This window comes from Mustelus asterias, chromosome 24, assembly GCF_964213995.1.
Source record: "Mustelus asterias chromosome 24, sMusAst1.hap1.1, whole genome shotgun sequence".
NCBI lineage: Eukaryota > Metazoa > Chordata > Chondrichthyes > Carcharhiniformes > Triakidae > Mustelus > Mustelus asterias.
Genome location: NC_135824.1, coordinates 40,065,950 through 40,092,226, shown reverse-complemented (window position 1 = coordinate 40,092,226; position 26,277 = coordinate 40,065,950). Strand labels below are relative to the sequence as shown.

Sequence of the window (26,277 nt, the reverse complement as noted above, 5' to 3'; positions counted from 1 at the left end):
GGACAGTTCACTGTGCACCCACCAAGGCTCCAGCCATCCCCGCCTGGGACAGTTCACTGTGCACCCACCAAGGCTCCAAGCTGTTCCTTGATGGCTCCAAATCTTGATTTTGTCTGTTTTATTGGCATCCAGAGAATTTTCCAATTTAATGTCTTGCCATGAAGGAGCTCGAAATTGACCCTGCATCACCTGTAGCCAAATATGTCTTTGCTTAACCTGAGGTGACTGAGCTGCAGTGAAAGAGACAACAGAGATCTCATTCAAGAGAAAATCATGGACAAATCCTGTTTCTCTACCCCACAAGATAAAAGTTGCAAATGATTCACAGATTCAGAACTTGTATTATTTACAGACAATTTGTTTTTCAGATTTATTGCACAATAAATACATTCTTCCCATTTGAGCTCTTTATAGAAATCAGATGCGAGTTTACAGTTGCAAGTAGAGAGAAATATTTGACTGTAAATGAAGTGACCAGCAGGGATACTGACATTGGAATTCAGGATTCTGTACATGAGGAGCTACAATGAGGTCCATCCATTTCTCCAGTCTGATCTCAGCTGATTCACTCAGTGTTTTGTACCAGGCCTTGTGTTTTCAGGTGATAACTTCACAGAGAAAATCAGTCATGAGTATTTTTTTCATCGAGTTGATGTTGCAGCCTCGTGGTTTCACATTGACAGAGTTCTTGTCAGTTCTTCCTCCTCAGCCTGCGAGGTTTACATATGCAGAGGGGCTGATTAAAGTTCACTGGGCTACCTCCGTCTGCGCATGCTGACTTCCATTCTCACCAATTCCTCATATGACTGATAGAAGAGTTCAAATTCCCTGGATCCCCAGGCCCTCCAAACATAGAGGCTCCAATTCCTGGCCTCATCCTCAAAGCAGCAGACCACTGTGTCCTTTGTCACAACGGCAGCTTCCACAAGTTTGCTGTGAATGGGTGGAGGGAGAAGAGTCAGAAAGAATAGAGTTAGTAATAAAGTCTCTTATCAGTGATTCTAGCTAAATACAAACATTATATATTTAAAAGGTTGCAGGTTGCTTTAAGAGTTGATCGCATGATTTAATAATGACGTCATTAGGGTGTTGCCACAAGCTGCTGTTCTACTTTCAGTTTTGTATTTCATGTAGTGCAGAGACCTTCTCTTTCGATAAGCACAGTAAGAAGTCTCACAACACCAGGTTAAAGTCCAGACAAGTACAAATTTACTTGGCAGCACAAGCTTTCGGAGTCTCAGGCTCCTTCTTCAGGTGAGAAGAAGGTGAGACTCACCTGAAGAAGGAGCCTGAGACTCCGAAAGCTTGTGCTGCCAAATAAACTTGTTGGACTTTAACCTGGTGTTGTGAGACTTCTTACTGTGCTTACCCCAGTCCAACGCCGGCATCTCCAATCTTTCAATAAGACCTGTTGATGTTACTTTGAATGTGTGTGTGCAAACCATAGCTATTCTTTCTGTGTAAAACACATAACCTCGAACATAGTTAGGACATTATAACAAACTACACTGCTGACAAACAAGACTGATCAGAAAAGTCAGTGCCCTTAAAACCAAAGTGCTAGTGGCAGGTTGGCTCCAAAATGAGTTCAGTGACAGGAAGCAAAGGGTAGTGGGACAGAAAGACTCTTTTCATTGGGGTTCCACAGAGTACTGGAACACTTGACGTTTTTGGTATATAGCAATAACTTAGATTCTCAGAGACATGATTAAGAAGTTTGCAGATGATATGAAAATTGACCGTGTGCTTAATGTCGCGGAAGAAAGGTGTAGACTGCAAGGTGATATCGATGGTCAGGGCAGAAAAACGTCAAGTGGAATTCATTCTGAAAAAGTGTGAGGTAATGCATTTGGGGAGGATAAACAAGGCAAAGGAATAGACAATAAATGGTAAGATACTGAGATGTGTAATGGAACAGAGGAATCTTGGAGTGAATTTCCACAGATCCCAAAAGGTAGCTGGCAAATAAATAAGGTGATGAAGGCATTTGGGATATTTCCCTGTATTAGCCGAGGCACAGAATAAAAGAGTAGATCGTTGATTCTAGAAATATATAAAAGCCAAGTTGGGTCACACCTACTATACTGTGTATAGTTCTGGTCACTGCCTTACAGGAAGAATGCAATTTCACTCCACATGGTCACACAGATTGATAAATGGAGAATCTTAGTTAAGAACAAGGACCAGGATCGGGCCATTCAGCCCCTCAAACCTGCTCCGCGATTTCATAAGATCATGGCTGATCTGATAGTACCCTCAACTCTGCATCCTGCCAACCCGATAACCTTTCACCCCCTTACTCACCAAGGATCTATCTAACTCTGCCTTAAAAATATTCAAAGACTCTGCCTCTCCCACCTTTTCTGGAGAATAGTTCCAGAGACTCACGACCCTTTGAGAGAAAATATTTAGCCTCATCTCCATTTTAAATGGGAGACTCCTTATTTTTAAGCTGTGACCCCTAGTTCTAGATTCTCCTACAAGAGGAAACATCAGCTGAAAATTTCCCGTCCCACCTGCCGCAGGAATTGTCGCGGGTGGGATAAAAAGATTCGGCGCACTATTTAAAGATCCATTGAGATTAGGCGGGAATTTTTGGTCTTGGGGTGCGCGTGCCTGTAAAATCACACCCAATCTCTCCATATCTACCCTGTCAATATCCCTCAGGATCTTAAAGGTTTTGATCAAGTTGCCTCTTACTCTTCTAAACTCCAGCAGGCACAAGCCTCGCCTATCTAACATTTCCTCTTAAAACAACCTACCTGTTCCAGGTTTTAGCCTGGTAAACCTGCTCTGAACTATTTCCAACACATTTACATCTTTCCTTAAATAAGGAGACCACTACTGTACACAATACTTCAGATGTGGTCTCACCAGTGCCCTGTAGAACATAAGTATAACCTCCCTTCTCCTTGCAATAAGCAATAACATTCTATTAGCTTTCCCAATTACTTGTTGTGCCTGTATACTAGCCTATTGTGATTCATGCACTCAGATCCCTCTGCATCTCAGAGCTCTGCAATCGCTCACCATTTAGATAACAGGCTTCTGTTTTTATTCTTTCTGCCAAAAAGGACAATTTCGCATTTCCTACACTATACTTTATTTACCAGGTTTTTTCCCAGGTCCCTGGAGCTGTGAGGTCACTGTCTGTGTGGAGTTTGCACACTCTTCCCGTGTCTGTGTAGGTTTCCTCCGGGTGCTCTGGTTTCCTCCCACAGTCCAAAAGATGTGCAGGTTAGGTTGATTGGCTATGCTAAATTGCCCCTTAATGTCCTGGAATGTGTAGGTTAGAGGGATTAGTGGGGTAAGTGTGTGATTGTGGGGATAGGGCCTGGGGTGGGATTGTTGTTGGTGCAGACTCGATGGGCCGAATGGCCTCCTTCTGTACAGTAGGGTTTCTGCAGTTTCTATGATTCATTAACCTATCTATATCTTTTTGGGGCTTCCTAATGTCCCCTTCATAACTTACATTCCCACCTATTTTCTGTGTCATCAGCAAATTTAACAACAATACCTTCAGTCCCTTCATCCAAGTCACTGAAATATATTGTTAAAAAGTTAAGGCTCCAGCACTGATCCCTGTGACTCACCACTCCACATATCTTGCTAACCAGAAAAAAGACCCATTTATGCCTACACTCTGCTTCCTGTTAGCTAGCCAATATTCTGTCCATGCCAATATGTTACCCCCTACACATTTTCCACAATAACCTTTGATGTGTGGCATTTTATCTTCTGTGGGCGGCACAGTGGCAAGCACTACTGCCTCACAGCGCCAGGGACCTGGGTTCGATTCCTGGCTTGGGTCACTGTCTGTGCAGAGTCTGCATGTTCTCCCTGTGTCTGCATGGATTTCCTCCAGGTGTTCCAGTTTCCTCCCACAGTCTGAAAGATGTGTTGGTTAGGTGCATTGACCATGCTAAATTCTCCCTCCGTGTACCCAAACAGGCACAGGAGTGTGGATTTTCACAGTAACTTCGTTGCAGCGTACAGTATGAGTTTACTTGTGACAGTGATAAGTGAACTTCTGGTAATCTAGGTCCACTGGTTCCCCTTAATCCACAGCACGTGACTTCCTCAAAGAACTCCAATAAATTGGTTAAACATGATTTCCCTTTCACAAAACCATGTTGACTCTGCCCGATTACCTTGAACCTATCCAATTACTCTGCCAAAACATCTTTAATAACGGCTTCTAACGTTTTCCCTGTGACAGATGTTAAGCCTGTAGTCTTGTAGTTACCCGCTTTCTGTCTTCCCCCCTTTTTGAATAAAGGAGTTATATTTACTATTTTCCAATCTAATGGAACCTTCCCTGAATGTAGGGAGTTTTGGGAAATTAAAACCAATGCGTAAACTATGCGTCCAAAGATGTGCGGGTTAGGTTGATTGGCCATGTTAAAATTGCCCCTTAGTGTCCTGAGATGCTTAGGTTAGAGGGATTAGTGGGTAAAATATGTAGGGATATGGGGGTAGGGCCTGGGTGGGATTGTGGTCGGTGCAGACTCGATGGGCCGAATGGCCTCTTTCTGCACTGTAGGGTTTCTAACTATCTCATTAGCCAATTATTTTAAGAGTTTAGGATGACGTCCATCCAGACCCGGGATTTGTCAGCTCCCAGACCCAACAATTTGCTCAGTACCACTTCCCTGGTGATTGTAATTTTCCTGGGTTCATCCCTCCCTTCCATTTCCTGATTGACAGCTATTTCTGGGAGATTACTTGTGTCCTCTTTGGGGAAGACCGATGTAAAATACCTGTTCAATTCGTCTGCCATCTCCTTATTTTCCATTATTAATTCCCCAAACACCTTTCTATAGGACCAGCATTCACTTTGTTAACTCTTTTCTTGTTTAAATATCAATTAAAAACTCTGACTATTTGTTTTTAGATTTCTAGCTAGATTCTTTTCATACTCTAATTTTACCTCCTTATTAATATTTTAATAACCCTTTGCTGTTCTTTTTATTCTGTCCAATCTTCTGACCTGCTACCTGTCTTTGCACAATTTTGGTGGGTCTGTCCCTTGGACTTTTTCTCACGCATTGGAACGTATGAATTCTGAAATATCCCCCTAAATGTTTGCCACTGCATGGCTATTGACCTATCCCTCAGCCTAATTTGCCAATTCACGTTCGCCAGCTCAGCTTTCATAGAACATAGAACAGTACAGCACAGAACAGGCCCTTCGGCCCACGATGTTGTGCCGAGCTTTATCTGAAACCAAGATCAAGCTATCCCACTCCCTATCATCCTGGTGTGCTCCATGTGCCTATCCAATAACCGCTTAAATGTTCCTAAAGTGTCTGACTCCACTATCACTGCAGGCAGTCCGTTCCACACCCCAACCACTCTCTGCGTAAAGAACCTACCTCTGATATCCTTCCTGTATCTCCCACCACGAACCCTATAGTTATGCCCCCTTGTAATAGCTCCATCCACCCGACGAAATAGTCTTTGAACGTTCACTCTCTCTATCCCCTTCATCATTTTATAAACCTCTATTAAGTCTCCCCTCAGCCTCCTCTGCTCCAGAGAGAACAGCCCTAGCTCCCTCAACCTTTCCTCATAAGACCTACCCTCCAAACCAGGCAGCATCCTGGTAAATCTCCTCTGCACTCTTTCCAGTGCTTCCACATCCTTCTTATAGTGAGGTGACCAGAACTGCACACAATATTCCAAATGTGGTCTCACCAAGGTCCTGTACAGTTGCAGCATAACCCCACAGCTCTTAAACTCCAACCCCCTGTTAATAAAAGCTAACACACTATAGGCCTTCTTCACAGCTCTATCCACTTGAGTGGCAACCTTTAGAGATCTGTGGATATGAACCCCAAGATCTCTCTGTTCCTCCACAGTCTTCAGAACCCTACCTTTGACCCTGTAATCCACATTTAAATTAGTCCTACCAAAATGAATCACCTCACATTTATCAGGGTTAAACTCCATCTGCCATTTTTCAGCCCAGCTTTGCATCCTATCTATGTCTCTTTGCAGCCTACAACAGCCCTCCACCTCATCCACTACTCCACCAATCTTGGTGTCATCAGCAAATTTACTGATCCACCCTTCAGCCCCCTCCTCTAAGTCATTAATAAAAATCACAAAGAGCAGAGGACCAAGCACTGATCCCTGTGGCACTCCGCTAGCAACCTGCCTCCAATCCGAAAATTTTCCATCGACCACCACCCTCTGTCTTCGATCAGACAGCCAGTTACCTATCCAATCGGCCAACTTTCCCTCTATCCCACACCTCCTCACTTTCATCATAAGCCGACCATGGGGGACCTTATCAAACGCCTTACTAAAATCCATGTATATGACATCAACTGCCCTACCCTCATCAACACACTTAGTTACCTCCTCAAAAAATTCTATCAAATCCGTGCTGACTATCCCGGATTAATCCGCATCTTTCTAAATGGTCGTAAATCCCATCTCGAAGGACCTTTTCCATCAATTTACCAACCACCGAAGTAAGACTAACCGGTCTATAATTACCAGGGTCATTTCTATTCCCTTTCTTAAACAGAGGAACAACATTCGCCATTCTCCAGTCCTCTGGCACTATCCCCGTGGACAGCGAGGGCCCAAAGATCAAAGCCAAAGGCTCTGCAATCTCATCCCTTGCCTCCCACAGAATCCTAGGATACATTTCATCAGGCCCAGGGGACTTATCGACCTTCAGTTTATTCAAAACTGCCAGGACATCCTCCCTCCGAACATCTATTTCCTCCAGCCTATTAGCCTGTAACACCTTCTCTTCCTCAAAAACATGGCCCCTCTCCTTGGTGAACACTGAAGAAAAGTATTCATTCATCACCTCGCCTATCTCTACTGACTCCATACACAAGTTCCCACTACTGTCCTTGACCGGCCCTAACCTCACCCTGGTCATTCTTTTATTCCTCACATAAGAGTAAAAAGCCTTGGGGTTTTCCTTGATCCGACCCGCCAAGGACTTCTCGTGTCCCCTCCTAACTCTCCTAAGCCCCTTTTTCAGCTCATTCCTTGCTAACTTGTAACCCTCAATCGAGCCATCTGAACCTTGTTTCCTCATCCCTACATAAGCTTCCCTCTTCCTTTTCACAAGACATTCCACCTCTTTCGTGAACCATGGTTCCCTCACTCGGCCATTTCCTCCCTGCCTGACAGGGACATACCTATCAAGGACATCCAGTATTTGTTCCTTGAAAAAGTTCCACTTTTCATTAGTTCCTTTCTCTGACAGTTTCTGTTTCCAACTTATGCCTCATGTTCTCAGAATTGCCCTTAATTAAGTTTAAAAGCGTTGTCTCAGACCCACTCCTCTCTCTCTCAAACTGAATGTAAATTTCAATTTTTTTATGATCGCTGCTATCTAGGTGTGCCTTCACTATGAGATTATTAGGTACACCCATCTCATTGCACAATACCAAGTCGAAACAAACCTGCTGTCTGGTTGGCTCCAGAATGTGTTTTTCTAAGAAACAATCCCGAAAATATTCAATGAATTCTTCATCTAGGCTAACTTTGCCCACTGGACTTTTCCAATCTATATGTAAATTAAAATCTTCCATGATTATCACCATGCCTTTCTGAAAGCTCCCACTATCTCTGCCTTATGTTCCATCCTAACACGTGGTTATTATTAGTGGCTTTGTACACAATAGGCAGCACGGTAGCACAGTGGTTAGCACCGCTGCCTCACAGCTCCAGGGACCTGGGTTCGATTCCTGGCTTGGGTCACTGTCTGTGTGGAGTTTGCACATTCTCCTCGTGTCTGCGTGGGTTTCCTCCGGGTGCTCTGGTTTCCCCCCACAGTCCAAAGATGTGCAGGTTAGGTTGATTGGCCATGCTAAATTGCCCCTTAATGTCCTGGGATGTGTAGGTTAGAGGGATTAGTGGGGTAGGTGTGTGATTGTGGGGATAGGGCCTGGTCGGTGCAGACTCGATGGGCTGAATGGCCTCCTTCTGTACAGTAGGGTTTCTATGATTCCTACATGTGATTTCTTGCCTGTAATTTCTCATCTCAACCCAAACTGTTTCCACCTCCTGGTTTCCTGCAGTGTTAAAACCACCATTAACTAACAGGGTCACCCCTCTACATTTTCCTCACTTCCTATCCTTCCCAAGTATCCCTGTGCACTTCAAAATTCAGGCCCCAAATCCATGTCCTCCTGTAGATATGTCTCCGCAATGCCAATCAAATCATACTTACTTATTTCTATGTGTGCTCTCAGTTCATCTGTTTTGTTTTAAATGCTTCATGCCTTTGGATACAGAGCCTGCAGTTTTATCCTTTTTCTAATCTTTAGTCTGATCTGTAGATTCACTGTTACGCTTGTACTCTATCCCTTTCCTATGAGGTCGGATCAGATAAGCTGCAGTATTTTCTTTGGAGCAGAGGAGGTTGAGGGCAGTTTTATTTGTGGTGCACAACATTATTTGGTGTTTTAGTGGGGTAGATAGCAAGGACCTATTTTCATTAACAAAGCAGTCAACAACCAAGGGGAGTAGACTGAAGGAAACTGGTAGAAGGATTCAAGTGGATTCCAGGAAAACGTTTTTCACCCAGAGGTCGGTGGGGTCTGGACTTCACTACCTGAAACCCTTATTGTATTTAAATAGAAGCTTGAATAGGCAGTTGAAGTGCAGTACAGTACAGAGGTATGGACCTTACATAAAATGTGAATTTCATAGAATGGTTATAGCACAGAAAGAGGCCATTCGGCCCACTGTGACTGTGCCAGCTCCTTAACAGAGAATTTCAGCTAATCCCACTCCCCTACATTTTCCACAAAGCCATACAACCTATTACTTTTCAAATCATTTCCCTCGAAAGCCAGGATCGAATCTGCTTCCACCACATTCTCAAGCAGCGCATTCCAGATCTTAACCATCCCTCCCGTAATAAAGCTTTCCCTCTTAATGTCTTTGGGTCTTCCGCCATTCATTGAAAATCTGTGTCCTTTGGTTCTTGACTTCCTGCCCATGTGAACACTTTCTCTCTGTCTATTCTGCCCTGACCCCTCGTGATTGTGAGTACCTCGATCAGATCGTCTCGCTTCCAAGGGAAATTAGCCCGTTTTCTCCAATCAATGTGCGTAAGGGAAGATCCTCATTCTTGGAATCATGCTCGTGAATCTTTTCTGCGTCTAATGCCTTCCTGAAGTGATGTATTTCGAATTGGATGGAATCGAGCTGGAATCAGTGTGTTTGTTGATAAACATGATGCCAAGATACCGGCGTTGGATTGGGGTAAGCACAGTAAGAAGCCTCACAACACCAGGTTAAAGTCCAACAGGTTTATTTGGCACCACGGGCTTTCGGAGTCTCAGGCTCCTTCATCCAGTGAGTGAGGACTTGTGTTCTCAAACAGGTCATAGACAGACACAAACTCAATTTACAAGATAATGATTGGAATGCGAGTCTTTACAGGTAATCAAATCTTAAAGGTACAGACAATGTGAGTGGAGAGAGGGCCAAGCACAGGTTAAAGAGATGTTTATTGTCTCCAGACAGGACAGTTAGTGAGATTTTGCGAGCCCAGGCAAGTCGTGGGGGGTATAGATAGTGTGACATGAACCCAAGATCCCGGTTGAGGCCGTCCTCATGTGTGTGGAACTTGGCTATCAGTCTCTGCTCAGCGACTCTGCGTTGTCGTGTGTCGTGAAGGCCGCCTTGGAGAACGCTGACCCGAAGATCAGAGGCTGAATGCCCGTGACTGCTGAAGTGTTCCCCAACAGGAAGGGAACACTCTTGCCTGGTGATTGTCGAGCGGTGTTCATTCATTGTCGTAGCGTCTGCATGGTCTCCCCAATGTACCATGCCTCGGGACATCCTTTCTTGCAGCGTATCAGGTAGACAACATTGGCCGAGTCACAAGAGTATGTACCGCGTACCATGTATGTACACGGTATATACTCTTGCGACTCAGCCAACATTGTCTACCTGATATGCTGCAGGAAAGGATGTCCCGAGGCATGGTATATTGGGGAGATCATGCAGATACTACGACAACGGATGAATGAACACCGCTCAACAATCACTAGGCAGGAGTGTTCTCTTCCTGTTGGGGAACACTTCAGCAGTCACGGGCATTCAGCCTCTGATCTTCGGGTAAGCGTTCTCCAAGGCGGCCTTCACGACAACGCAGAATCGCTGAGCAGAAACTGATAGCCAAGTTCTGCACACACGAGGACGGCCTAAACCGGGATCTTGGGTTCATGTCACACTATCTGTAACCCCCATGACTTGCCTGGGCTTGCAAAATCTCACTAACTGTCCTGTCTGGAGACAATACACATCTCTTTAACCTGTGCTTAACCCTCTCTCCACTCACATTGTCTGTACCTTTAAAACTTGATTACCTGTAAAGACTCGCATTCCAACCGTTATCTTGTAAATTGAGTTTGTGTCTGTATATGCCCTGTTTGTGAACACAAGTCCTCACTCACCTGATGAAGGGGCCTGAGACTCCGAAAGCTAGTGCTGCCAAATAAATCTGTTGGAAATCATAGAAATCATAGAAACCCTACAGCACAGAAAGAGGCCATTCGGCCCATCGAGTCTGCACCGACCACAATCCCAACCCCCATATCTACCCACTAATCCCTCCAACCTACGCATCTCAGGACACTAAGGGGCAATTTTAGCATGGCCAATCAACCTAACCTGCACATCTTTGGACTGTGGGAGGAAACCGGAGCACCCGGAGGAAACCCACGCAGACACGAGGAGAATGCGCAAACTCCACACAGACAGTGACCCAAGCCGGGAATCGAACCCAGGTCCCTGGAGCTGTGAAGCAGCAGTGCTAACCACTGTGCTACCGTGCCGCCCTTTCACCTGGTGTTGTGAGGCTTCTTACTTTGTTGATAAAGCCCAGGATCTCATTGCTTTTCTCAGCACTTTTCCAACCTGACCTGCTTCCTTCAATAATTTGCTCATATATCCCCCCCTCTGCTCTGGAATCTCCTTTAAAATCCTACTCTTTATTTTCCATTGGTCTCTGCATTCTACCCACCAAAATCAACTATTTCACACTTCTCCAGATTAAATTGCATCTGCCATTTGTCCGCACACTCCACCGGCCTGTCTCTGTTCTTTTGGATTTTATCACTGTGCTCCACACAGCTCACTTCCAAGTTTTATGACACCTGCAACTTTTGAGATTGTGCGCTGTACACCCAAGTCTCGGATATTAATATGGATCAGGAAAAAAAAGTGATCCGAGTATCGAACGCTGGGGAAATCCCACCACATAGCTTCCAACTGTACATAGCCCAGAAAACAGCTGTGATCACCACCCTCCCAATCCCGTCACTCAGACAACTTCACATCTACACTGCCACTGTCCCATTCCCCCGTGTGTTTCACCTTTGCTGGCAAGCCTATTGTGTGGCAATTTGACTGCCTTTTGGAACTCCATGTATATCACATCGGCTGCGTTACCCTCACTGACCCTCTCTGTTACCTCCTCAGGTTAGTTCCAGCCAGCACAGGCATAATGGGTCCACAGCCTCCACCTGTGCTGTACAGTTTCAATGATTTGTTATTTTCTAAGTGCTCTTTCATGCTTCTAGTGTTTCAGATTCTTGTTACTGAGAGCCGTTGCTTTGTGCAAATAAGAAGCAACTAAAACCTCAGTTACAGCCTGAACATAAAACTGCACAAGAACGGAGGTGGCTTTACCTTGGCCACAGGCTGCTTACATTTCAACACCTGACTAAGCAAAGGACAAAGGCTAATACAGCACGGGTTGTGTGACAGGAACCACATCTATATCCTATATCGGGGGCGGTGGAAAACAGGGCCTGCCCATCGGAGAAGAGTGAGAGGCAGCCAGCCCACTGCCCTGGGAATCAGTACTGGCAAAGCCAGTGTACAGCTGTACTCTGAGGCTGTGCTGGCACTGTCTGTCTGTCCTGGAGATGCCCAGGCACCTCTGGTGCCCTTTGGTCACCGCTGGACACTGTGGATGCCAGGGTGCAGCAGGTGATTTACATGTAGCTGCCCTTACAAGGACAGGACTATCAGAGGAATGTGGGATCGTCTTGTGTAAGATAGGGAGGCGACAAACAGCAGGATGTGCTTGCGAGCACTTTTCTAACTCCACTGAGCATCCTGGAGATGTCACAGAATTAAAAAACAGGAACCTTGGCAGATATTCCCAAATTTTCAAATGTTTTGTTTTAGAAAATGGTTACTCAAAAATATCAAGGAGTGGCACCTGAACTGGGATAATCCATGTTATAGCAACAAGTCTCTGTATCTCTGCCCTGCGGCCCCCGCTCCGCCCTGCGACCCCCGCTCCGCCCTGCGACCCCCGCTCTGCCCTGCGTCCCCCGCTCTGCCCTGCGTCCCCCGCTCTGCCCTGCGTCCCCCGCTCTGCCCTGCGTCCCCCGCTCTGCCCTGCAGAATGTGTTCAAATAGTTTCTAATGATCTACTTGAAACAAAAAAAAAAGTAAATTACAGCACAGGAACAGGCCCTTCGGCCCCTCCAAGCCTGCACCGACCATGCTGCCTGACTGAACTAAAACCCCCGACCCTTCTGGGGACCGTATCCCTCTATTCCCATCCTGTTCATGTATTTGTCAAGATGCTCCTTAAAGTAATGATATTATAACATAGTTATATAACTAATCGAATCCAGCAATATGTCAGATTGGTTTCAAACACTCCCCCACCCTAATTTAAACACAGAGTTAGAAATGCTTTGGCTGCAAACCACGTCTCCGACACACTGTCCCTATTGTGGAATGGATTGTGTCAGGCAAGCTTTGGGAGTCAGCTACTTACTGACTGTGGAGTGGGCTTTCTCAGCAGCTTTCCATTTGCTTTTCACACACTTACCGGTCTTTAGACATGGTTTCTGCCTTCAGTACGGCCATTACTCTGCCTCGCGGGGAACCAGACTGGTTTTCCACCTCAATAACAATGATATCACCACTTTGTCTGGAATAAAACAGAACACAGCATTGAGAAAGGGGTTTCAGTGACAAAGAACAGAACAATGCAGCTTGGCTGCAGCGGGCAGTGGATGCAACATACAGAGGAAACAGTAGAGTGGGGCCGCAGCGCGTGGAGGGGCGGGGACGGGGGGCACGGGGGAGCGGGGCAGAGCGGGGGTGGGGGGCAGGGGGCAGAGCGGGGAGCAGGGGGCAGAGCAGGGAGCGGGGCGCAGAGCGGGGCGCAGGGCGCAGAGCGGGGGGCAGAGCGGGGGCTGGGGTGCAGAGCAGGGCGCAGAGCAGGGGGCGGGTGCAGAGTGGAGGTCGGGGCACAGAGCGGGGGGCAGGGCACAGAGCGGGGAGACGCTCCAGCAAACACATCCCATCCAAGAAATGGAAAGTCCAGAAAAGGATGATCTGACAGAGTTCCTAGGGAGAGTGGATAGTCTTAATCCAGACAGGTGGCACAGTGGTTAGCACTGCTACTTCACAGCGCCAGGGATCCAGGTTCAATTTCTGACTTGGGTCACTGTGTGGAGTTTGCACATTCTCCCCATGTCTGCGTGGGTTTCCTCTGGGTGCTCCGGTTTCCTCCCACATTCTGAAAGACGTGCTGGTTAGGTGCATTGAACCAAACAGGCGCCGGTCTGTGGCGACTCGGGGAATTTCACAGTAACTTCATTGCAGTGTTAATGTAAGCCTTACTTGTGACCAATAAATAAACTTTATTGGTCAGTTACACTCCAGGGTCAAGACTTTGATATTACTTTGAAAATTGATACTGGTGCTGGTCTTTCAATTGGCTTCAGCCAATGACCCTTCATCCAACAGATAGCAAGTTTCACGGTCCAGGCAGAATTGACCTTCCAATCCGAGGCAGAATTATTGTGCTGATGAAGGGTCATCCAGATGCGAAACGTTGGCTCTATTCTCTCTTCACAGACATTGTCAGACCTGCTGAGATTTTCCAGCATTTTGTGTTTCTGTTGCAAGATTATTGCTCTTCTTTGCTACAAGAGGGTGAAGGATCATCGATTCTCTCTATGTTCTTTAGAATCACTGTGCGTCCCCATTGGGCGGTGACGTTAACATTCTTCCAGGAATCGGAGTAAAACTTACTGTCTTCCCTGCACCAATCTTCAACCTTTTACTTTGGGAATTCCTCAGAAAGTCTGGACGTTTCTACACTCAGGCAGTAAGTTTCTTTTTTTCACAGAGACACCGGTGACTGTACCCAGGGCAGACAAGGAGGTTCTGAAACCCTCAGTTCTTCATGAGATGAGGTGGATATGGAAAACACTGCAGGAGACTCTGACATTCTCATGAAGACCTGCTGGACCCAAAATGGCTGTTCTGAGAAAGGGATGAGGAGGAATCCTTCGCAGGACTGAGTGACAACTTGAGGTTGTGGTCCTGGAGAATGAATAATTTTTCCTCTGATGTCTCTGTTGCCTCTTTGGAAGAATCTGCTGTCTTTATATTGCCTAAGCAGCATTCAGGTTGTAGTCCCACTGAATCCGCTGGACTGTGTTGCTGAATCCGGAAAGGATTCCTTACCTGAGTCCAATCCACAGGGATCACACTAAGAGTGCTGGTATCTTCCCAGGGTGACAGTCAATTGGGACCCAGACTTTAGTCCCAGCTGAAAGTTTCCTTCCCTTCAGAGCTGGAGGTCAGCCCAGAATCTTTAGCATTTCTGAAGCTGCAGTATCTGTCTCAGAGTTAAATCTCTACAGGAATTTCCTCTCAACACGAAGATGAGGTTGTTTGTCTCCATATTCTCAGCTGGCCCTCTCATTGTTCAGAGTGCAGCAACCTCTCACAGAGAGAAATGTGGCTCACTGCTGCCTACAGAAAAGCATCGCACTTTCATCTCTTCTTTTCCTGACGGTCTGACAGGAATTTAGTTCACTGAAATCACAGATCTTCAATGTCTTTTCAGTCTTGGATGATGCAGATGTGACATCCTTCCCTGGAGTTGAAGATCATTCCTCTTCTGAAGTTTCTTCTCAGAGTCCTTCAAGGGAGAAACAAGATCCTCAGAGTGGGCATGTGGGTGAGGCAAGTCAGCCAATGGATAGGGTGGTAGAGGAGTAGAGTAGCAGTTGGGTGAGGTGGTAGGCGAGGTGGGGGTTGTCAGGTTGGGTAGGGAGGTGTAGTCAGGTAGTGAGTGGGCTTGCTGTGGTCTGGAGGGGTAGTTGCGTTTGGTGGAATTGGAGGGTAGTCAGGAGGTTGCGGGGAACATTGTTGGGAAGAGGGGTCAGTGTGTGTATGATGGGGCGGGGGGGGGGGGGGGGGGGCGGTTCTGTAGTTACTCAGCAGTTACACTAGGACTTTCCTGCCTATTATTTCCTGGGTAACTATCTGTCAATAAGTAAAGTAATTTTCAGTAGTTTCCCACTCGAGCTCATAATTGGAGATATTTGTAGAGGTTCCCGGAGTGTTGGGGAATGTTCCATTGCAAGTCCTTGGGTGTGAGACTGCGTTCCATCCTGCAAAGCTGCCCCAGCCACAACAGATATCTTTGCTGAATGATGTTCATTGCGCTTCAGAACTTCATCTTTGAAAGGACGATGTATTTTTCTGTCCCGAAATGCCTAGAATGTGCCTCACAGTGAAGGTGAACCATGTTGAGCTTCTTCTCTTGACCTCTATACGTCACCATGTTTCACAGTCGTTCAGTAAAGTGCTGGCAACACCGGCCTCATTAACCAGCACCTTGGTCCTCAGAGTCAGTTTGATGTTGTTTCAGACACGTTCTGTGAATGGGCTAAAGGTGGTAACTACTTCCCTGTAGTGCATCAAGAGACAGATTGGCTGTCACCGTGGGCTCAAGGACACAAGCAGAATTTGCTAACTATTTTCAGCAGGGTGTCACTTTTGGTGAGCAGGATTGGGAAAATGGCACCCTGTCCCATCCCCAGCGTTTTCTTGATGCCGATAGTCAGGGAGAACATGCTAGAACACGGAAGAGTAATCCGTGAATCTTTGAAGCTGAGTTTACATTCAGATTAGCACAACAACAGCGTAGAGGAGTTCCCTGATTGGGATGTGCTGTATTTCTGTCATCATTTTCAGTCTGGAGCTTTCTGTCGGATCTAGAATGCAGCTTAGCTCCTCTCATATCGGCAGGAAAGGCGAGGAATGGGCCTCTCACAAGATTTCCTGCTCCTGTCACCAAACCCACCCGAGTGGGAGCGGAAAATCCCAGTCAGGGAGTTTCAGCTCTCCATGATAAGAAATACAACAAGGCTACTGGGAGACCGAGTTTCAGGAACTCGTGCTTTTGATCTGCAGTTGAAGCAGTAATGAGTCTGGACTGCAGTTTTAGGTGTCTCCAGAAAAGATACGGGTTGAGTGAGGAGCATCAAGTGAATGCTCAAGAATTCACCAGAAAAATTCATTGTGCCAGTCCCAAGCAAGCAGCCTGTGTATCAAGTAGTGGGAACTCTTCACTGAATTAGGTGCCTGCAAAGATATTGTTGGGTGAAGGAATATTGGAAAACTTAATCATTATCTTGCATTTGTATTGCGATCTTTCCAAACTTTTTGTCTGGTGTAATATGATTCATTTTTCTTGCTTAATTAATACTTTATTCTTTGTGTTAAAGGTTCATCAACAGATTCCTGTGAATTTGTTCATTAACTTACCTTCACGGTTTCACTCTGCGATCTGATTTGTCCGGTATTAACATCAGCTGAGATTGTAACACAATACATGTCAACCTCATTGGTTGGCCTAATAAGGTCAGGATCAGTGAGTCAGCAAATCACTTTGCCATATATGGTCAGTGATACATTAATGCTCACTCAGTTTGTAGTCAGGCTGTTAAATCCCACTTTGGTGCGTAAAGAGTTAACAGACAGCAGAGAAACAACAAAATATTTTTAAGAAAGCCAAGATGAAACAGAACCAGATTACAGCTCTGTCTTAAATTAGCTTCGTAATACTGTTCAAAGAAATTTACATAGACACTGCATCTGATTTACGATTGCTCAGCATGTTGCATTCTGAGGTTACAGAAAAACAAGTAAGTGCCCTGAAACATCAGCACTTCAACGAGTGAGTATTGCCAGCAGCAAGGACTTAACGTGGAATGTCACAGGGGCGCATGCAGTGAGTCACCAAATCATTGACAGTCTAAAGGAGGAAGAAAAGCAATCCCAGTGAGGAGCAACCTCTTCAGATCAAAGCAGAAAACTAGCCAGGCTCGTGTTCGAACCACGGAAACATTATTGAGCGGAAAGAGGCCTTTCAGTCCATCATGTATGTGCTGGACAGGTGCAGATAGAAACAGCAACACATTAGGAAAAGAGCTTAGAAAACTTATCCTCTGCATCCCAAAACATTGCGTTCATTATAGAAAAAATTATGTAAATTATGAAAGATAAAAGCTGCATTCCAATGCTGTTTTTGGTTTTTTTTTTAAACCCACCTACCTCGGGATCCACAGGGTGTCCTTTACTGTTAAGATTTTTACAGCGTGTAGCTGTTCGACATCATCCATCGATGGGGAGATGTTGCCAGACCTGCCACATGGCACATTTAACTTGTCTGATTCTGAGTCAGTAAAATAAGGAAGACTTGTGGGGCTGACTGGTGAACTGAGCGCACCGAATGATGACCTGCTGTTCCTGTTGGTGGAGAGTTCAGAGGAGATAGAGCAGTAATCGGTCACAGAATCAAAATGTCTTATTATCTGCGTCCCAACCTCATCATTGAAGATGATGCTAACATCAGTGGAGTTGGAGTCACTCACATCATTGGCTGGAATGGCTGTGGTTGCTGTGGCCCCGGTGAGCTGCTGGATGGGGAACATATCTCTTAGTGGATTCCGGTCACTGCATGTATAACGGGCACAGATCTGATAAGAATGATACATCACTAAGGTACTTGTCTTGTCATCCAGACACCAGATGGCCTCTTCCCCATTACATCCAAGGTTGCAAGTAATTGATATGACCTGAGAGGGAGGTTGATAAGGTTCCAGTCTCCAAGTTATTTCTGCAGTCAATGTGTCTACGATCAGGATCCCAGGGCCGTTGCTGTACCACACCTCTGAGTCACTGCTCACCGCTACCATGTCAGTTACTGGGTACGCATTCTGTCGAGGGTCGTTGTCAGAGATTTTGAACTGAAACTTGTTTGCCGAACGTGAGCAGAGATATGAGGACCAACCCTCGGGAATTTCATTGGCTAATGCATAAACAGCGACCATTCCATCTGCCATGCCAGCAAGCATGAGTGGCGGTTTCTGTGACAAAGGGAAAAGAAAGCTTCAGGGTTTGGAGAATATCCGACACAGTTTAAACTTGCAAATGTAATTAGAACATAGAACATAGAACAGTACAGCACAGAACAGGCCCTTCGGCCCATGATGTTGTGCCGAGCTTTATCTGAAACCAAGATCAAGCTATCCCACTCCCTATCATCCTGGTGTGCTCCATGTGCCTATCCAATAACCGCTTAAATGTTCCTAAAGTGTCTGATTCCACTATCACTGCAGGCAGTCCATTCCACACCCCAACCACTCTCTGCGTAAAGAACCTACTTCTGATATCCTTCCTGTACCTCCCACCACGAACCCTATAGTTATGCCCCCTTGTAATAGCTCCATCCACCCGAGGAAATAGTCTTTGAACGTTCACTCTATCTATCCCTTCATCATTTTATAAACCTCTATTAAGTCTCCCCTCAGCCTCCTCCGCTCCAGAGAGAACAGCCCTAGCTCCCGCAACCTTTCCTCATAAGACCTACCCTCCAAACCAGGCAGCATCCTGGTAAATCTCCTCTGCACTCTTTCCAGCGCTTCCACATCCTTCCTATAGTGAGGTGACCAGAACTGCACACAATATTCCAAATGTGGTCTCACCAAAGTCCTGTACAGTTGCAGCATAACCCCATGGCTCCTAAACTCCAACCCCCTGTTAATAAAAGCTAACACACTATAGGCCTTCTTCACAGCTCTATCCACTTGAGTGGCAACCTTTAGAGATCTGTGGATATGAACCCCAAGATCTCTCTGTTCCTCCACAGTCTTCAGAACCCTACCTTTGACCCTGTAATCCACATTTAAATTAGTCCTTCCAAAATGAATCACCTCTTACACTTCTTACACTTTTAGCAGATTCAGCAAAGGCGGCAAATGTGGGAACACCAGTTAGAGGACCAGGCACACCAGTCACCCCATCCATTAGTCAAATTGCCGTGTCCTGGTGATTTAAGCTCGGAATAAGGCATGCTGATTTCTACATCCGATAATACTCTGATTGTCACTCTTGTCGTGTATGACTTGTCCTTAACTACCTGCAATGTCCACAACACCAGATCAGGCTTGGGTAAACCCACAGCACAACATCACACATTCATCCTTCCAGTGGGACATGGAACTGAGGGGCTGTTTGATGGAACATTGTTTTAAACAACATGGTCTGATCAATGTGTTGTTTCACAGACAAGATTAACCAGTCACACTGCTTCATGTGCTGCCAAAGGGGAACAGTTAACTGAAGATGGTCTTTGCTACTCCAGCACATTCTTGAGGAGCCGTGGAGTCATTGTGAACTCCATTGCCCAACACCACACTGTCCCACACTGTCCCACTGCATTCCATTCTTCAAATGAATGTAAGTGAATCCTTTGAACAGGATTCGAGTACAGGAGCTGGAATGTCTTGCTGCAGTTATACACGGCCTTGCTGAGGCCACACCTGAAATATTGTGTGCAGTTCTGGTGTCCTTATCTGAGGAAGGATGTTCTTGCTCTAGGGAGGGAGTGTAGTGGAGGTTTACCAGATTGATTGCTGGGATGACAGGACAGATATATGAGGAAAGATTGAGTCAGTTGGGGTTATATTCACTAGAGTTTAGAAGAATGAGGAGGGATCTCATAGAAACCTATAAAATTCTAACAGGACTAGACAAGATAGATACAAGAAGCATGTTTCCAATGGTGGGGGTGTCCACCATTGGAAACATGCTTCTTGTATCTACAAGGGATCACAGTCTGAAGTTACAGGGTAAATTATTTAGGACTGAGATGAGGAGAAATTTCTTCACCCACAGAATAGTGGGCCTGTGGAATTCTCTACCACAGAAAGCAGTTGAGGCCAAAATGCATATTTTCAAGAAGGAGTTAAGATATAGCCCTTGCAGCTAAAAGGAAATGGAGGGAAAGTGAGAACAGGTTACTGAGTTGGATGATCAGCCATGATCATGTTGCATGGTGGAGCACTCTCGAAGGGCCGAATGGCCTCTTCCTTCTCCTATTTTCTATGTTTCTCTGATCAGAGAATTGTGAAGACGCTGCCTAAATTCCTGATTATGAAACGTGTGTCAGGGTTGTTGCTAAGGGTGAGGGAATAGAAGAGAGACAGTCTGCATTTGTCTCTTAATAACTGTTTTTGTGAATGTTCTGATTAAATTACAATTACTTTGGGAGTCTAATCAAAACAGGATTGGAAAAGTTTTGCATTTCAAAGTCCATGTTTGGCCCAATTATTGACAGTTGGGCCCAAATTTCAGCTCAGCCCAGCCAGAAAACCATGTTCATGCCCATTAGTGTTGTTTCTTTGGGGAGGTGCTGGCAATCTCCTGCTGGAACTGCAGCGAATTCTGCAGGGAAGGTGGATACTTTCAGTCCTTAGGTCACTGGGGGAGGGAGGTGATTTTGCGGGTAAAGGAAGGTTACTTGATGGATGTTTTGAAGATTTGTGCTATTGATAGTGTGTGCATGTGCGCATGTTTTACAGAGCGATGTCTACAGTTCAGGCTCAATTCCTGTACTGGCTGAGGCTATGCATCAAGGCCACTCCTTCTGAACTTTGCCCCTCACCTGAGATATAGTGACCCTCAGGTTAAATCACCAGAGTCATAGAGGTTTACAGCATGGAAACAGGCCCTTCGGCCCAATTTGTCCATGCTGCCTTTTTTAAAAAATCCCAAAGCTAGTCCCAATTGCCCGCATTTGGCCCATGTCTCTCTATACCCATCTTACCCATGCAACTGTCTAAATGCTTTTTAAAAGACAAAATTGTACCCACCTCTACTACTACCTCTGGCAGCTTGTTCCAGACACTCACCACCCTCTGTGTGAAAAGATTGCCCCTCTGGACACTTTTGTATCTCTCCCCTCTCACCTTAAACCTATGCCCTCCAGTTTTAGACTCCCCTACCTTTGGGAAAAGATATTGACTTTCTAGCTGATCTTTGCCCCTCATTATTTTATAGACCTCTATAAGATCACCCCTCAGCCTTCTACGCTCCAGAGAAAAAAGTCCCAGTCTATCCAGTCTCCCCTTATAACTCAAACCGTCAAGTCCCGGTAGCATCCTAGTAAATCTTTTCTGCACTCTTTTTAGTTTAATAATATCCTTTCTATAATAGGATGACCAGAACTGTACACAGCATTCCAAGTGTGGCCTTACCAATGTCTTGTACAACCTCAACAAGACGTCCCAAGTCCTGTATTCAGTGTTCTGACCAATGAAACCAAGCATGCTGAATGTCTTCTTCACCACTCTGTTCGCCTGTGACTCCATTTTCAAGGAGCTATGAACCCGTACCCCAAGATCTCTTTGCTTTATAACTCTCCCAACGCCCTACCATTAACTGAGTAAGTCCTGCCCTGGTTCAATCTACCAAAATGCATCACCTCACCTTTATCTAAATTAAAGTCCATCTGCCATTCGTCAGCCCACTGGCCCAATTGATCAACATCCCATCGCAATCTGAGATAATCTTCTTCACTGTCCACTATCTTGGTGTCATCTGCAAACTTACTAAGCATGCCTCCTAAATTCTCACCCAAATCATTAATATAAATGACAAATAACAGTGGACCCAGCACTGATCCCTGAGGCACACCGCTGGTCACAGGCCTCCAGTCAGCTCCCCCCTCAAAGGAGAGAGCAGCCTATGGCCATCTGGGACTCCGGTGACTTTACCTTTCATGTGCGTGCGTGCTCTCTGGAGGGAGAAACCTTGGACAAATTTTTGAGCACGTGAATATTCCTACATCGCTGTGCTGCCATTCCTGCTATTTAAGGGGAAACTACAGCCAATGTTACATAACAGGACGTTAACATTGTAAACTCATGTTAATGTGACACCTGCAGGTGTAACCAATACTGCACTAGAAGGAAATGTTCATGTTTCTATTAATGGATTTACCCAGAGTTTCTGCGCCTTTCAGTTGATTTTGAGAAGGAATGTTGCACCTATTGGCAATTTTAATATACAACAAATATATCATTTAAATAATTAAGAAAATTAAAACTGCACATCTCTGGAATTCCTGTTTGTTGCCTCCCTCCATGTTGGGGCGGCATGGTAGCACAGTGGTTAGCACTGCTGCTTCACAGCTCCAGGGACCTGGGTTTGATTACTGGCTTGGGTCACTGTCTGTGTGGAGTTTGCACATTCTCCCCGTGTCTGCGTGGGTTACCTCCGGGTGCTCCGGTTTCCTCCCACAGTCCAAAGATGTGCGGGTTAGGTTGATTGGCCATGCTAAAATTGCCCTTAGTGTCCTGAGGTGCGTAGGTTAGAGGGATTAGTGGGTAAATATGTAGGGGTATGGGGGTAGGGCCTGGGTGGGATTGTGGTCGGTGTAGACTTCGATGGGCCGAATGGCCTCTTTCTGTGCTGTAGGGTTTCTATGTTTCTATGTTTGAGCTTGAAGTTTCCTTGTCTTCCCCCACTCCCCTTGCCTTCCCCCACTCCCCATCCTCCCCCACTTCTGTTCCTGAGACATGAAATTCAATATGTGAATGAGTGACCAATGAGTATTCTGGGAGTTAAGCCTCCCTCTCTATCAGCCTCCCTGACCTTTCACCCAGACAGTTTTTTAATTTGGTAAGAGAACTATCAAGCTCATCAGGAACTGATTAACTGGCCATTCATTGCATTATTTGTGGCAGCTTGCTGTGTACAGATTGACTGTGACATCTGCTCATAAGCACCAGAGATGAAACTTGGGAGTGACACCTATCCTGTGGAAGGGAGCAGGTATGATTGAAATATTTCTGGAGTTTGTACACAATCTGGTCACTTGATGACAGGAAGCACAATGACTGCTCTTCAGAGAACAACTGATTCCGTGTCTCTTCACTCCATGTTCTGAGGAAAGTTTATGGAAGCTTCACTTTTCTATAGAAAACATAGAGATGTCATTCAAACTCTCAAAGCTTTGGAAGAAAGTATAAGTCAAACCACCCGAGTCACAAGGCAATGATGAAGAAGTGAGGAGGAAGAGATATTGAGATTTTCTTTTTTACAGAGTGAGTGTTCTGTAATGAGTTAACAGGACAGCTTACTGAAGCAGACACTGTGGCACATGATGTGTGAAAGAGATTACCCGATGTGTTTCTGGAGACAGACAGGATCAGAATTATTTATGGTTGCCGAGTGGAGCTCTTGTGGTGCAGTGGGTATTGTCCCCGTCTTTGAACTAGAAGCTCTGGGCTCGAGTCCCTCCCTCCAGGTCAAGAACAATGTACTCATAATGCAGAGAAACAGGTTGGGTGTCAACCCACAAATCATTGCAATATATGCCAGTAGCAGGCAGAGAGAGCCTGGTCAGCTAGGAAAGAAAACTGGAGCCTCTATTGCCACTCGGGATTACTGTGATATTGCACGGAGCCACAACCACACACACTCCTTCAAGGCTGCTTGGCTCTGTTGGGTGGATGGCCAGTTTGGATCAGATTGATGCCAACAACATGGAATTAAATCCTGGCCCCTTGCCCTACCCGTGGTGGAGGTGGCAGCACTGAGTTGGACCTGCCCTCGGACAGATAATTGTGGTAGAAGATTGTGGCTCAGATCAATCAGAGTTGGCAGGTTGTATCCTCATGGCCTTTTGCTCTTACCTGGTTACCACGTGATACAGGCAAGAAACACTTGACAACAGCGGGAACATCCAGCACTCGAAGTGGAACATTTAAGGGGCACATTCCTTTAAGGCTGTAAACCTGAATCTTCTGATCCTACCAGAAATAAACAAAATTCAAAAGGAGTTAGCCAGAAACCGATCACAGAATTGTGAAACAACAAGAAACACAGAGTAGGATAAGCAGATGTATTGTAGAGTGTTATAAATGCAGAACTAAGGTCATTATATTTTAAAATGTCTCTGAATTCAAGGCAAAATGGAATCGAGAGGGATACAACCTCTGCTGGAATTTGCCTGGAAACAAGCCCACGTGACCTCTTGCTATGGAGACAAACGCCAGGTCTACACTCCAAGGTCGGTATGTTGAGCCGGGGCATTTCCTGGCTTGCTTCATCCACCTCAGGAAAAAGTGCTACAAGTCATAGAATCCCCACAGTGTAGAAGGAAGCCATTCGGCCCATCAAGTCTGCACCAACAATAACCCAGGTCCTATCCCCATATAACTCCACGTATTTACCCTGCTAATCTTCCTGATGCTAAGGGGCATGGCCAATCCACCTAACCGCACATTTTTGGACTGTGGGAGGAAACCGGAGCACCCGGAGGAAACCCACGCAGACACAGGGAGAACATGCTAAACTCCGCACAGACAGTCACCCGAGGCCGGAATTGAACCCGGGTTCCTGGCACTGTGAGGCAGCAGTGTGCCACCATGCTGCCCCTAAAGTGAAGGGATCTTTATTTCAGAGCTTGGGGGGGGGGGGGGGGGGGTGGTTAGGGGGAGACTTGGCAGTCTGTGAGATGGGAGTTGGGTCCCTGCCCCTGGATGCAAATCACAGTCATAGAAATCATAGAAACCCTACAGTGCAGAAGGAGGCCATTCGGCCCATCGAGTCTGCACCGACCACAATCCCACCCAGGCCCTACCCCCACATATTTACCCACTAATCCCTCTAAACTACGCATCCCAGGACTCTAAGGGGCAATTTTTTTTTTTAACCTGGCCAATCAACCTAACCCGCACATCTTTGGACTGTGGGAGGAAACCGGAGCACCCGGAGGAAACCCACGCAGACACGAGGAGAATGTGCAAACTCCACACAGACAGTGACCCGAGCCGGGAATCGAACCTGGGACCCTGGAGCTGTGAAGCAGCAGTGCTAACCACTGTGCTACCGTGCCGCCCACTGATGCTAAGGTCATATATTGTCAGCCACAGGGGATGCCGAGTGTTGAGGCAGGTGGTTCAAACGGCCCCCCTGCCTTGCTCTCTGGGATTTTCTCCCAGCTGTGTTCTTACACTCACCCTCCCACTCATGCCAACCCTTGCCCCCAGCGAAATTCAGAAATACAGATGGTAGATGTTTGGAACTGTCTGCTGTAAATGCTACATTTGTTGGTATTACCTAACCAGGAGCCAGTGTAATTCAGTGAATCATAAAAAAGCCAATTAAAAAGCAAACCCAGCACTAGGTTTTATTTCGAGAGGGGCAGAATTGAAAAATAGGGAAATAATGCTCAATCTGTATTGAAGCTCGGTTATTCAATACTTAGCGCACTGTGTGCGGTTCTGGACACACTCAAAACATGCGGATCTATTTATCAGGAAAGAACTGACAGGATCTCTCAGGTAAGCAAATGAGGGAGAGGAATGGAGGCTCACAATGGTCGAAAAGATTGGGGGAGATGGATTGAAGCATTAACACCAATGGGCTGGTTTGGTCAAATGGCCTATTCCTGTGCCGTATATCCTTTACAATCCCACTCGTCCCAATGCTTTCTCACACCCATCATGCCCTCCTACCAAGTAATTAGGAAAGCTAACAGAATGTTGTCATATATTGTGAGGAGGATTAATTGTAAAAGTGGGAGGTTATACTTGAGTTGCACAAGGCATTGGTGAGACCACATCTAGAGCAATGTGTTGAGTATTGGTCTCTTTGTTTAAGGAAAGGTATAAGTGCGTTAGCAGTTCAGACGAGGTTCATTAGACTAATACCAAGCATGGGTGGGTTGTCTTATGAGGACAGGTTAGGAGAGTTTAGATTTGTATCCATTGGAGTTTAGGAGACTAAGAGGCGATTTGATGGAAACTTTTGAGATCCTGTGGGGTACTGACAATGGATGTGGAGTGGATGTTCCTCTTGTGGGACAATTTAGAACTGACACCAGAATTTCAGGCCGGCAGTATCTTACAGTCCCACTGAAGGTGCACCCCCCACTTTACACCCCCCAACCCCACCCTCTGTGTGTATCCCGGTGGCCGAGAGGCGTGTTCAACAGAAAAGCCCATTGACAACGGCGGGACATTAAGATTCTGCTGCCGGTAAGTGGTGTGTTGCTTCTCGCTGCCACGCCATGAAAAGGGAGGGTCACTGTTTAAAAATAAGGGATCACTCATCAAGATGAGGAGAAATGTTTTCTCTCAAAGGGTCATGAGTCTCTGGAAC

The 26,277-nt window shown here is 46.0% G+C and overlaps 1 protein-coding gene across 1 annotated transcript in view; it reads right to left on the bottom strand.

Annotated features, from left to right (window-relative positions):
• Positions 1–348: 348 nt before the first annotated feature.
• Positions 349–26,277, bottom strand: part of lrrk1 (leucine-rich repeat kinase 1) — a 207,451-nt gene continuing 181,522 nt past the window's right edge. Inside the window, exons 31-34 of the mRNA XM_078241595.1 lie at positions 23,805–23,921; positions 17,377–18,191; positions 12,842–12,943; positions 349–933 (exon numbers count right to left, since the gene is read on the bottom strand). Of these exons, the coding sequence (XP_078097721.1) occupies positions 756–933; positions 12,842–12,943; positions 17,377–18,191; positions 23,805–23,921 (1,212 nt within the window). The 3' untranslated portion in view covers positions 349–755. The remainder of the gene's footprint in view (positions 934–12,841; positions 12,944–17,376; positions 18,192–23,804; positions 23,922–26,277) is intronic.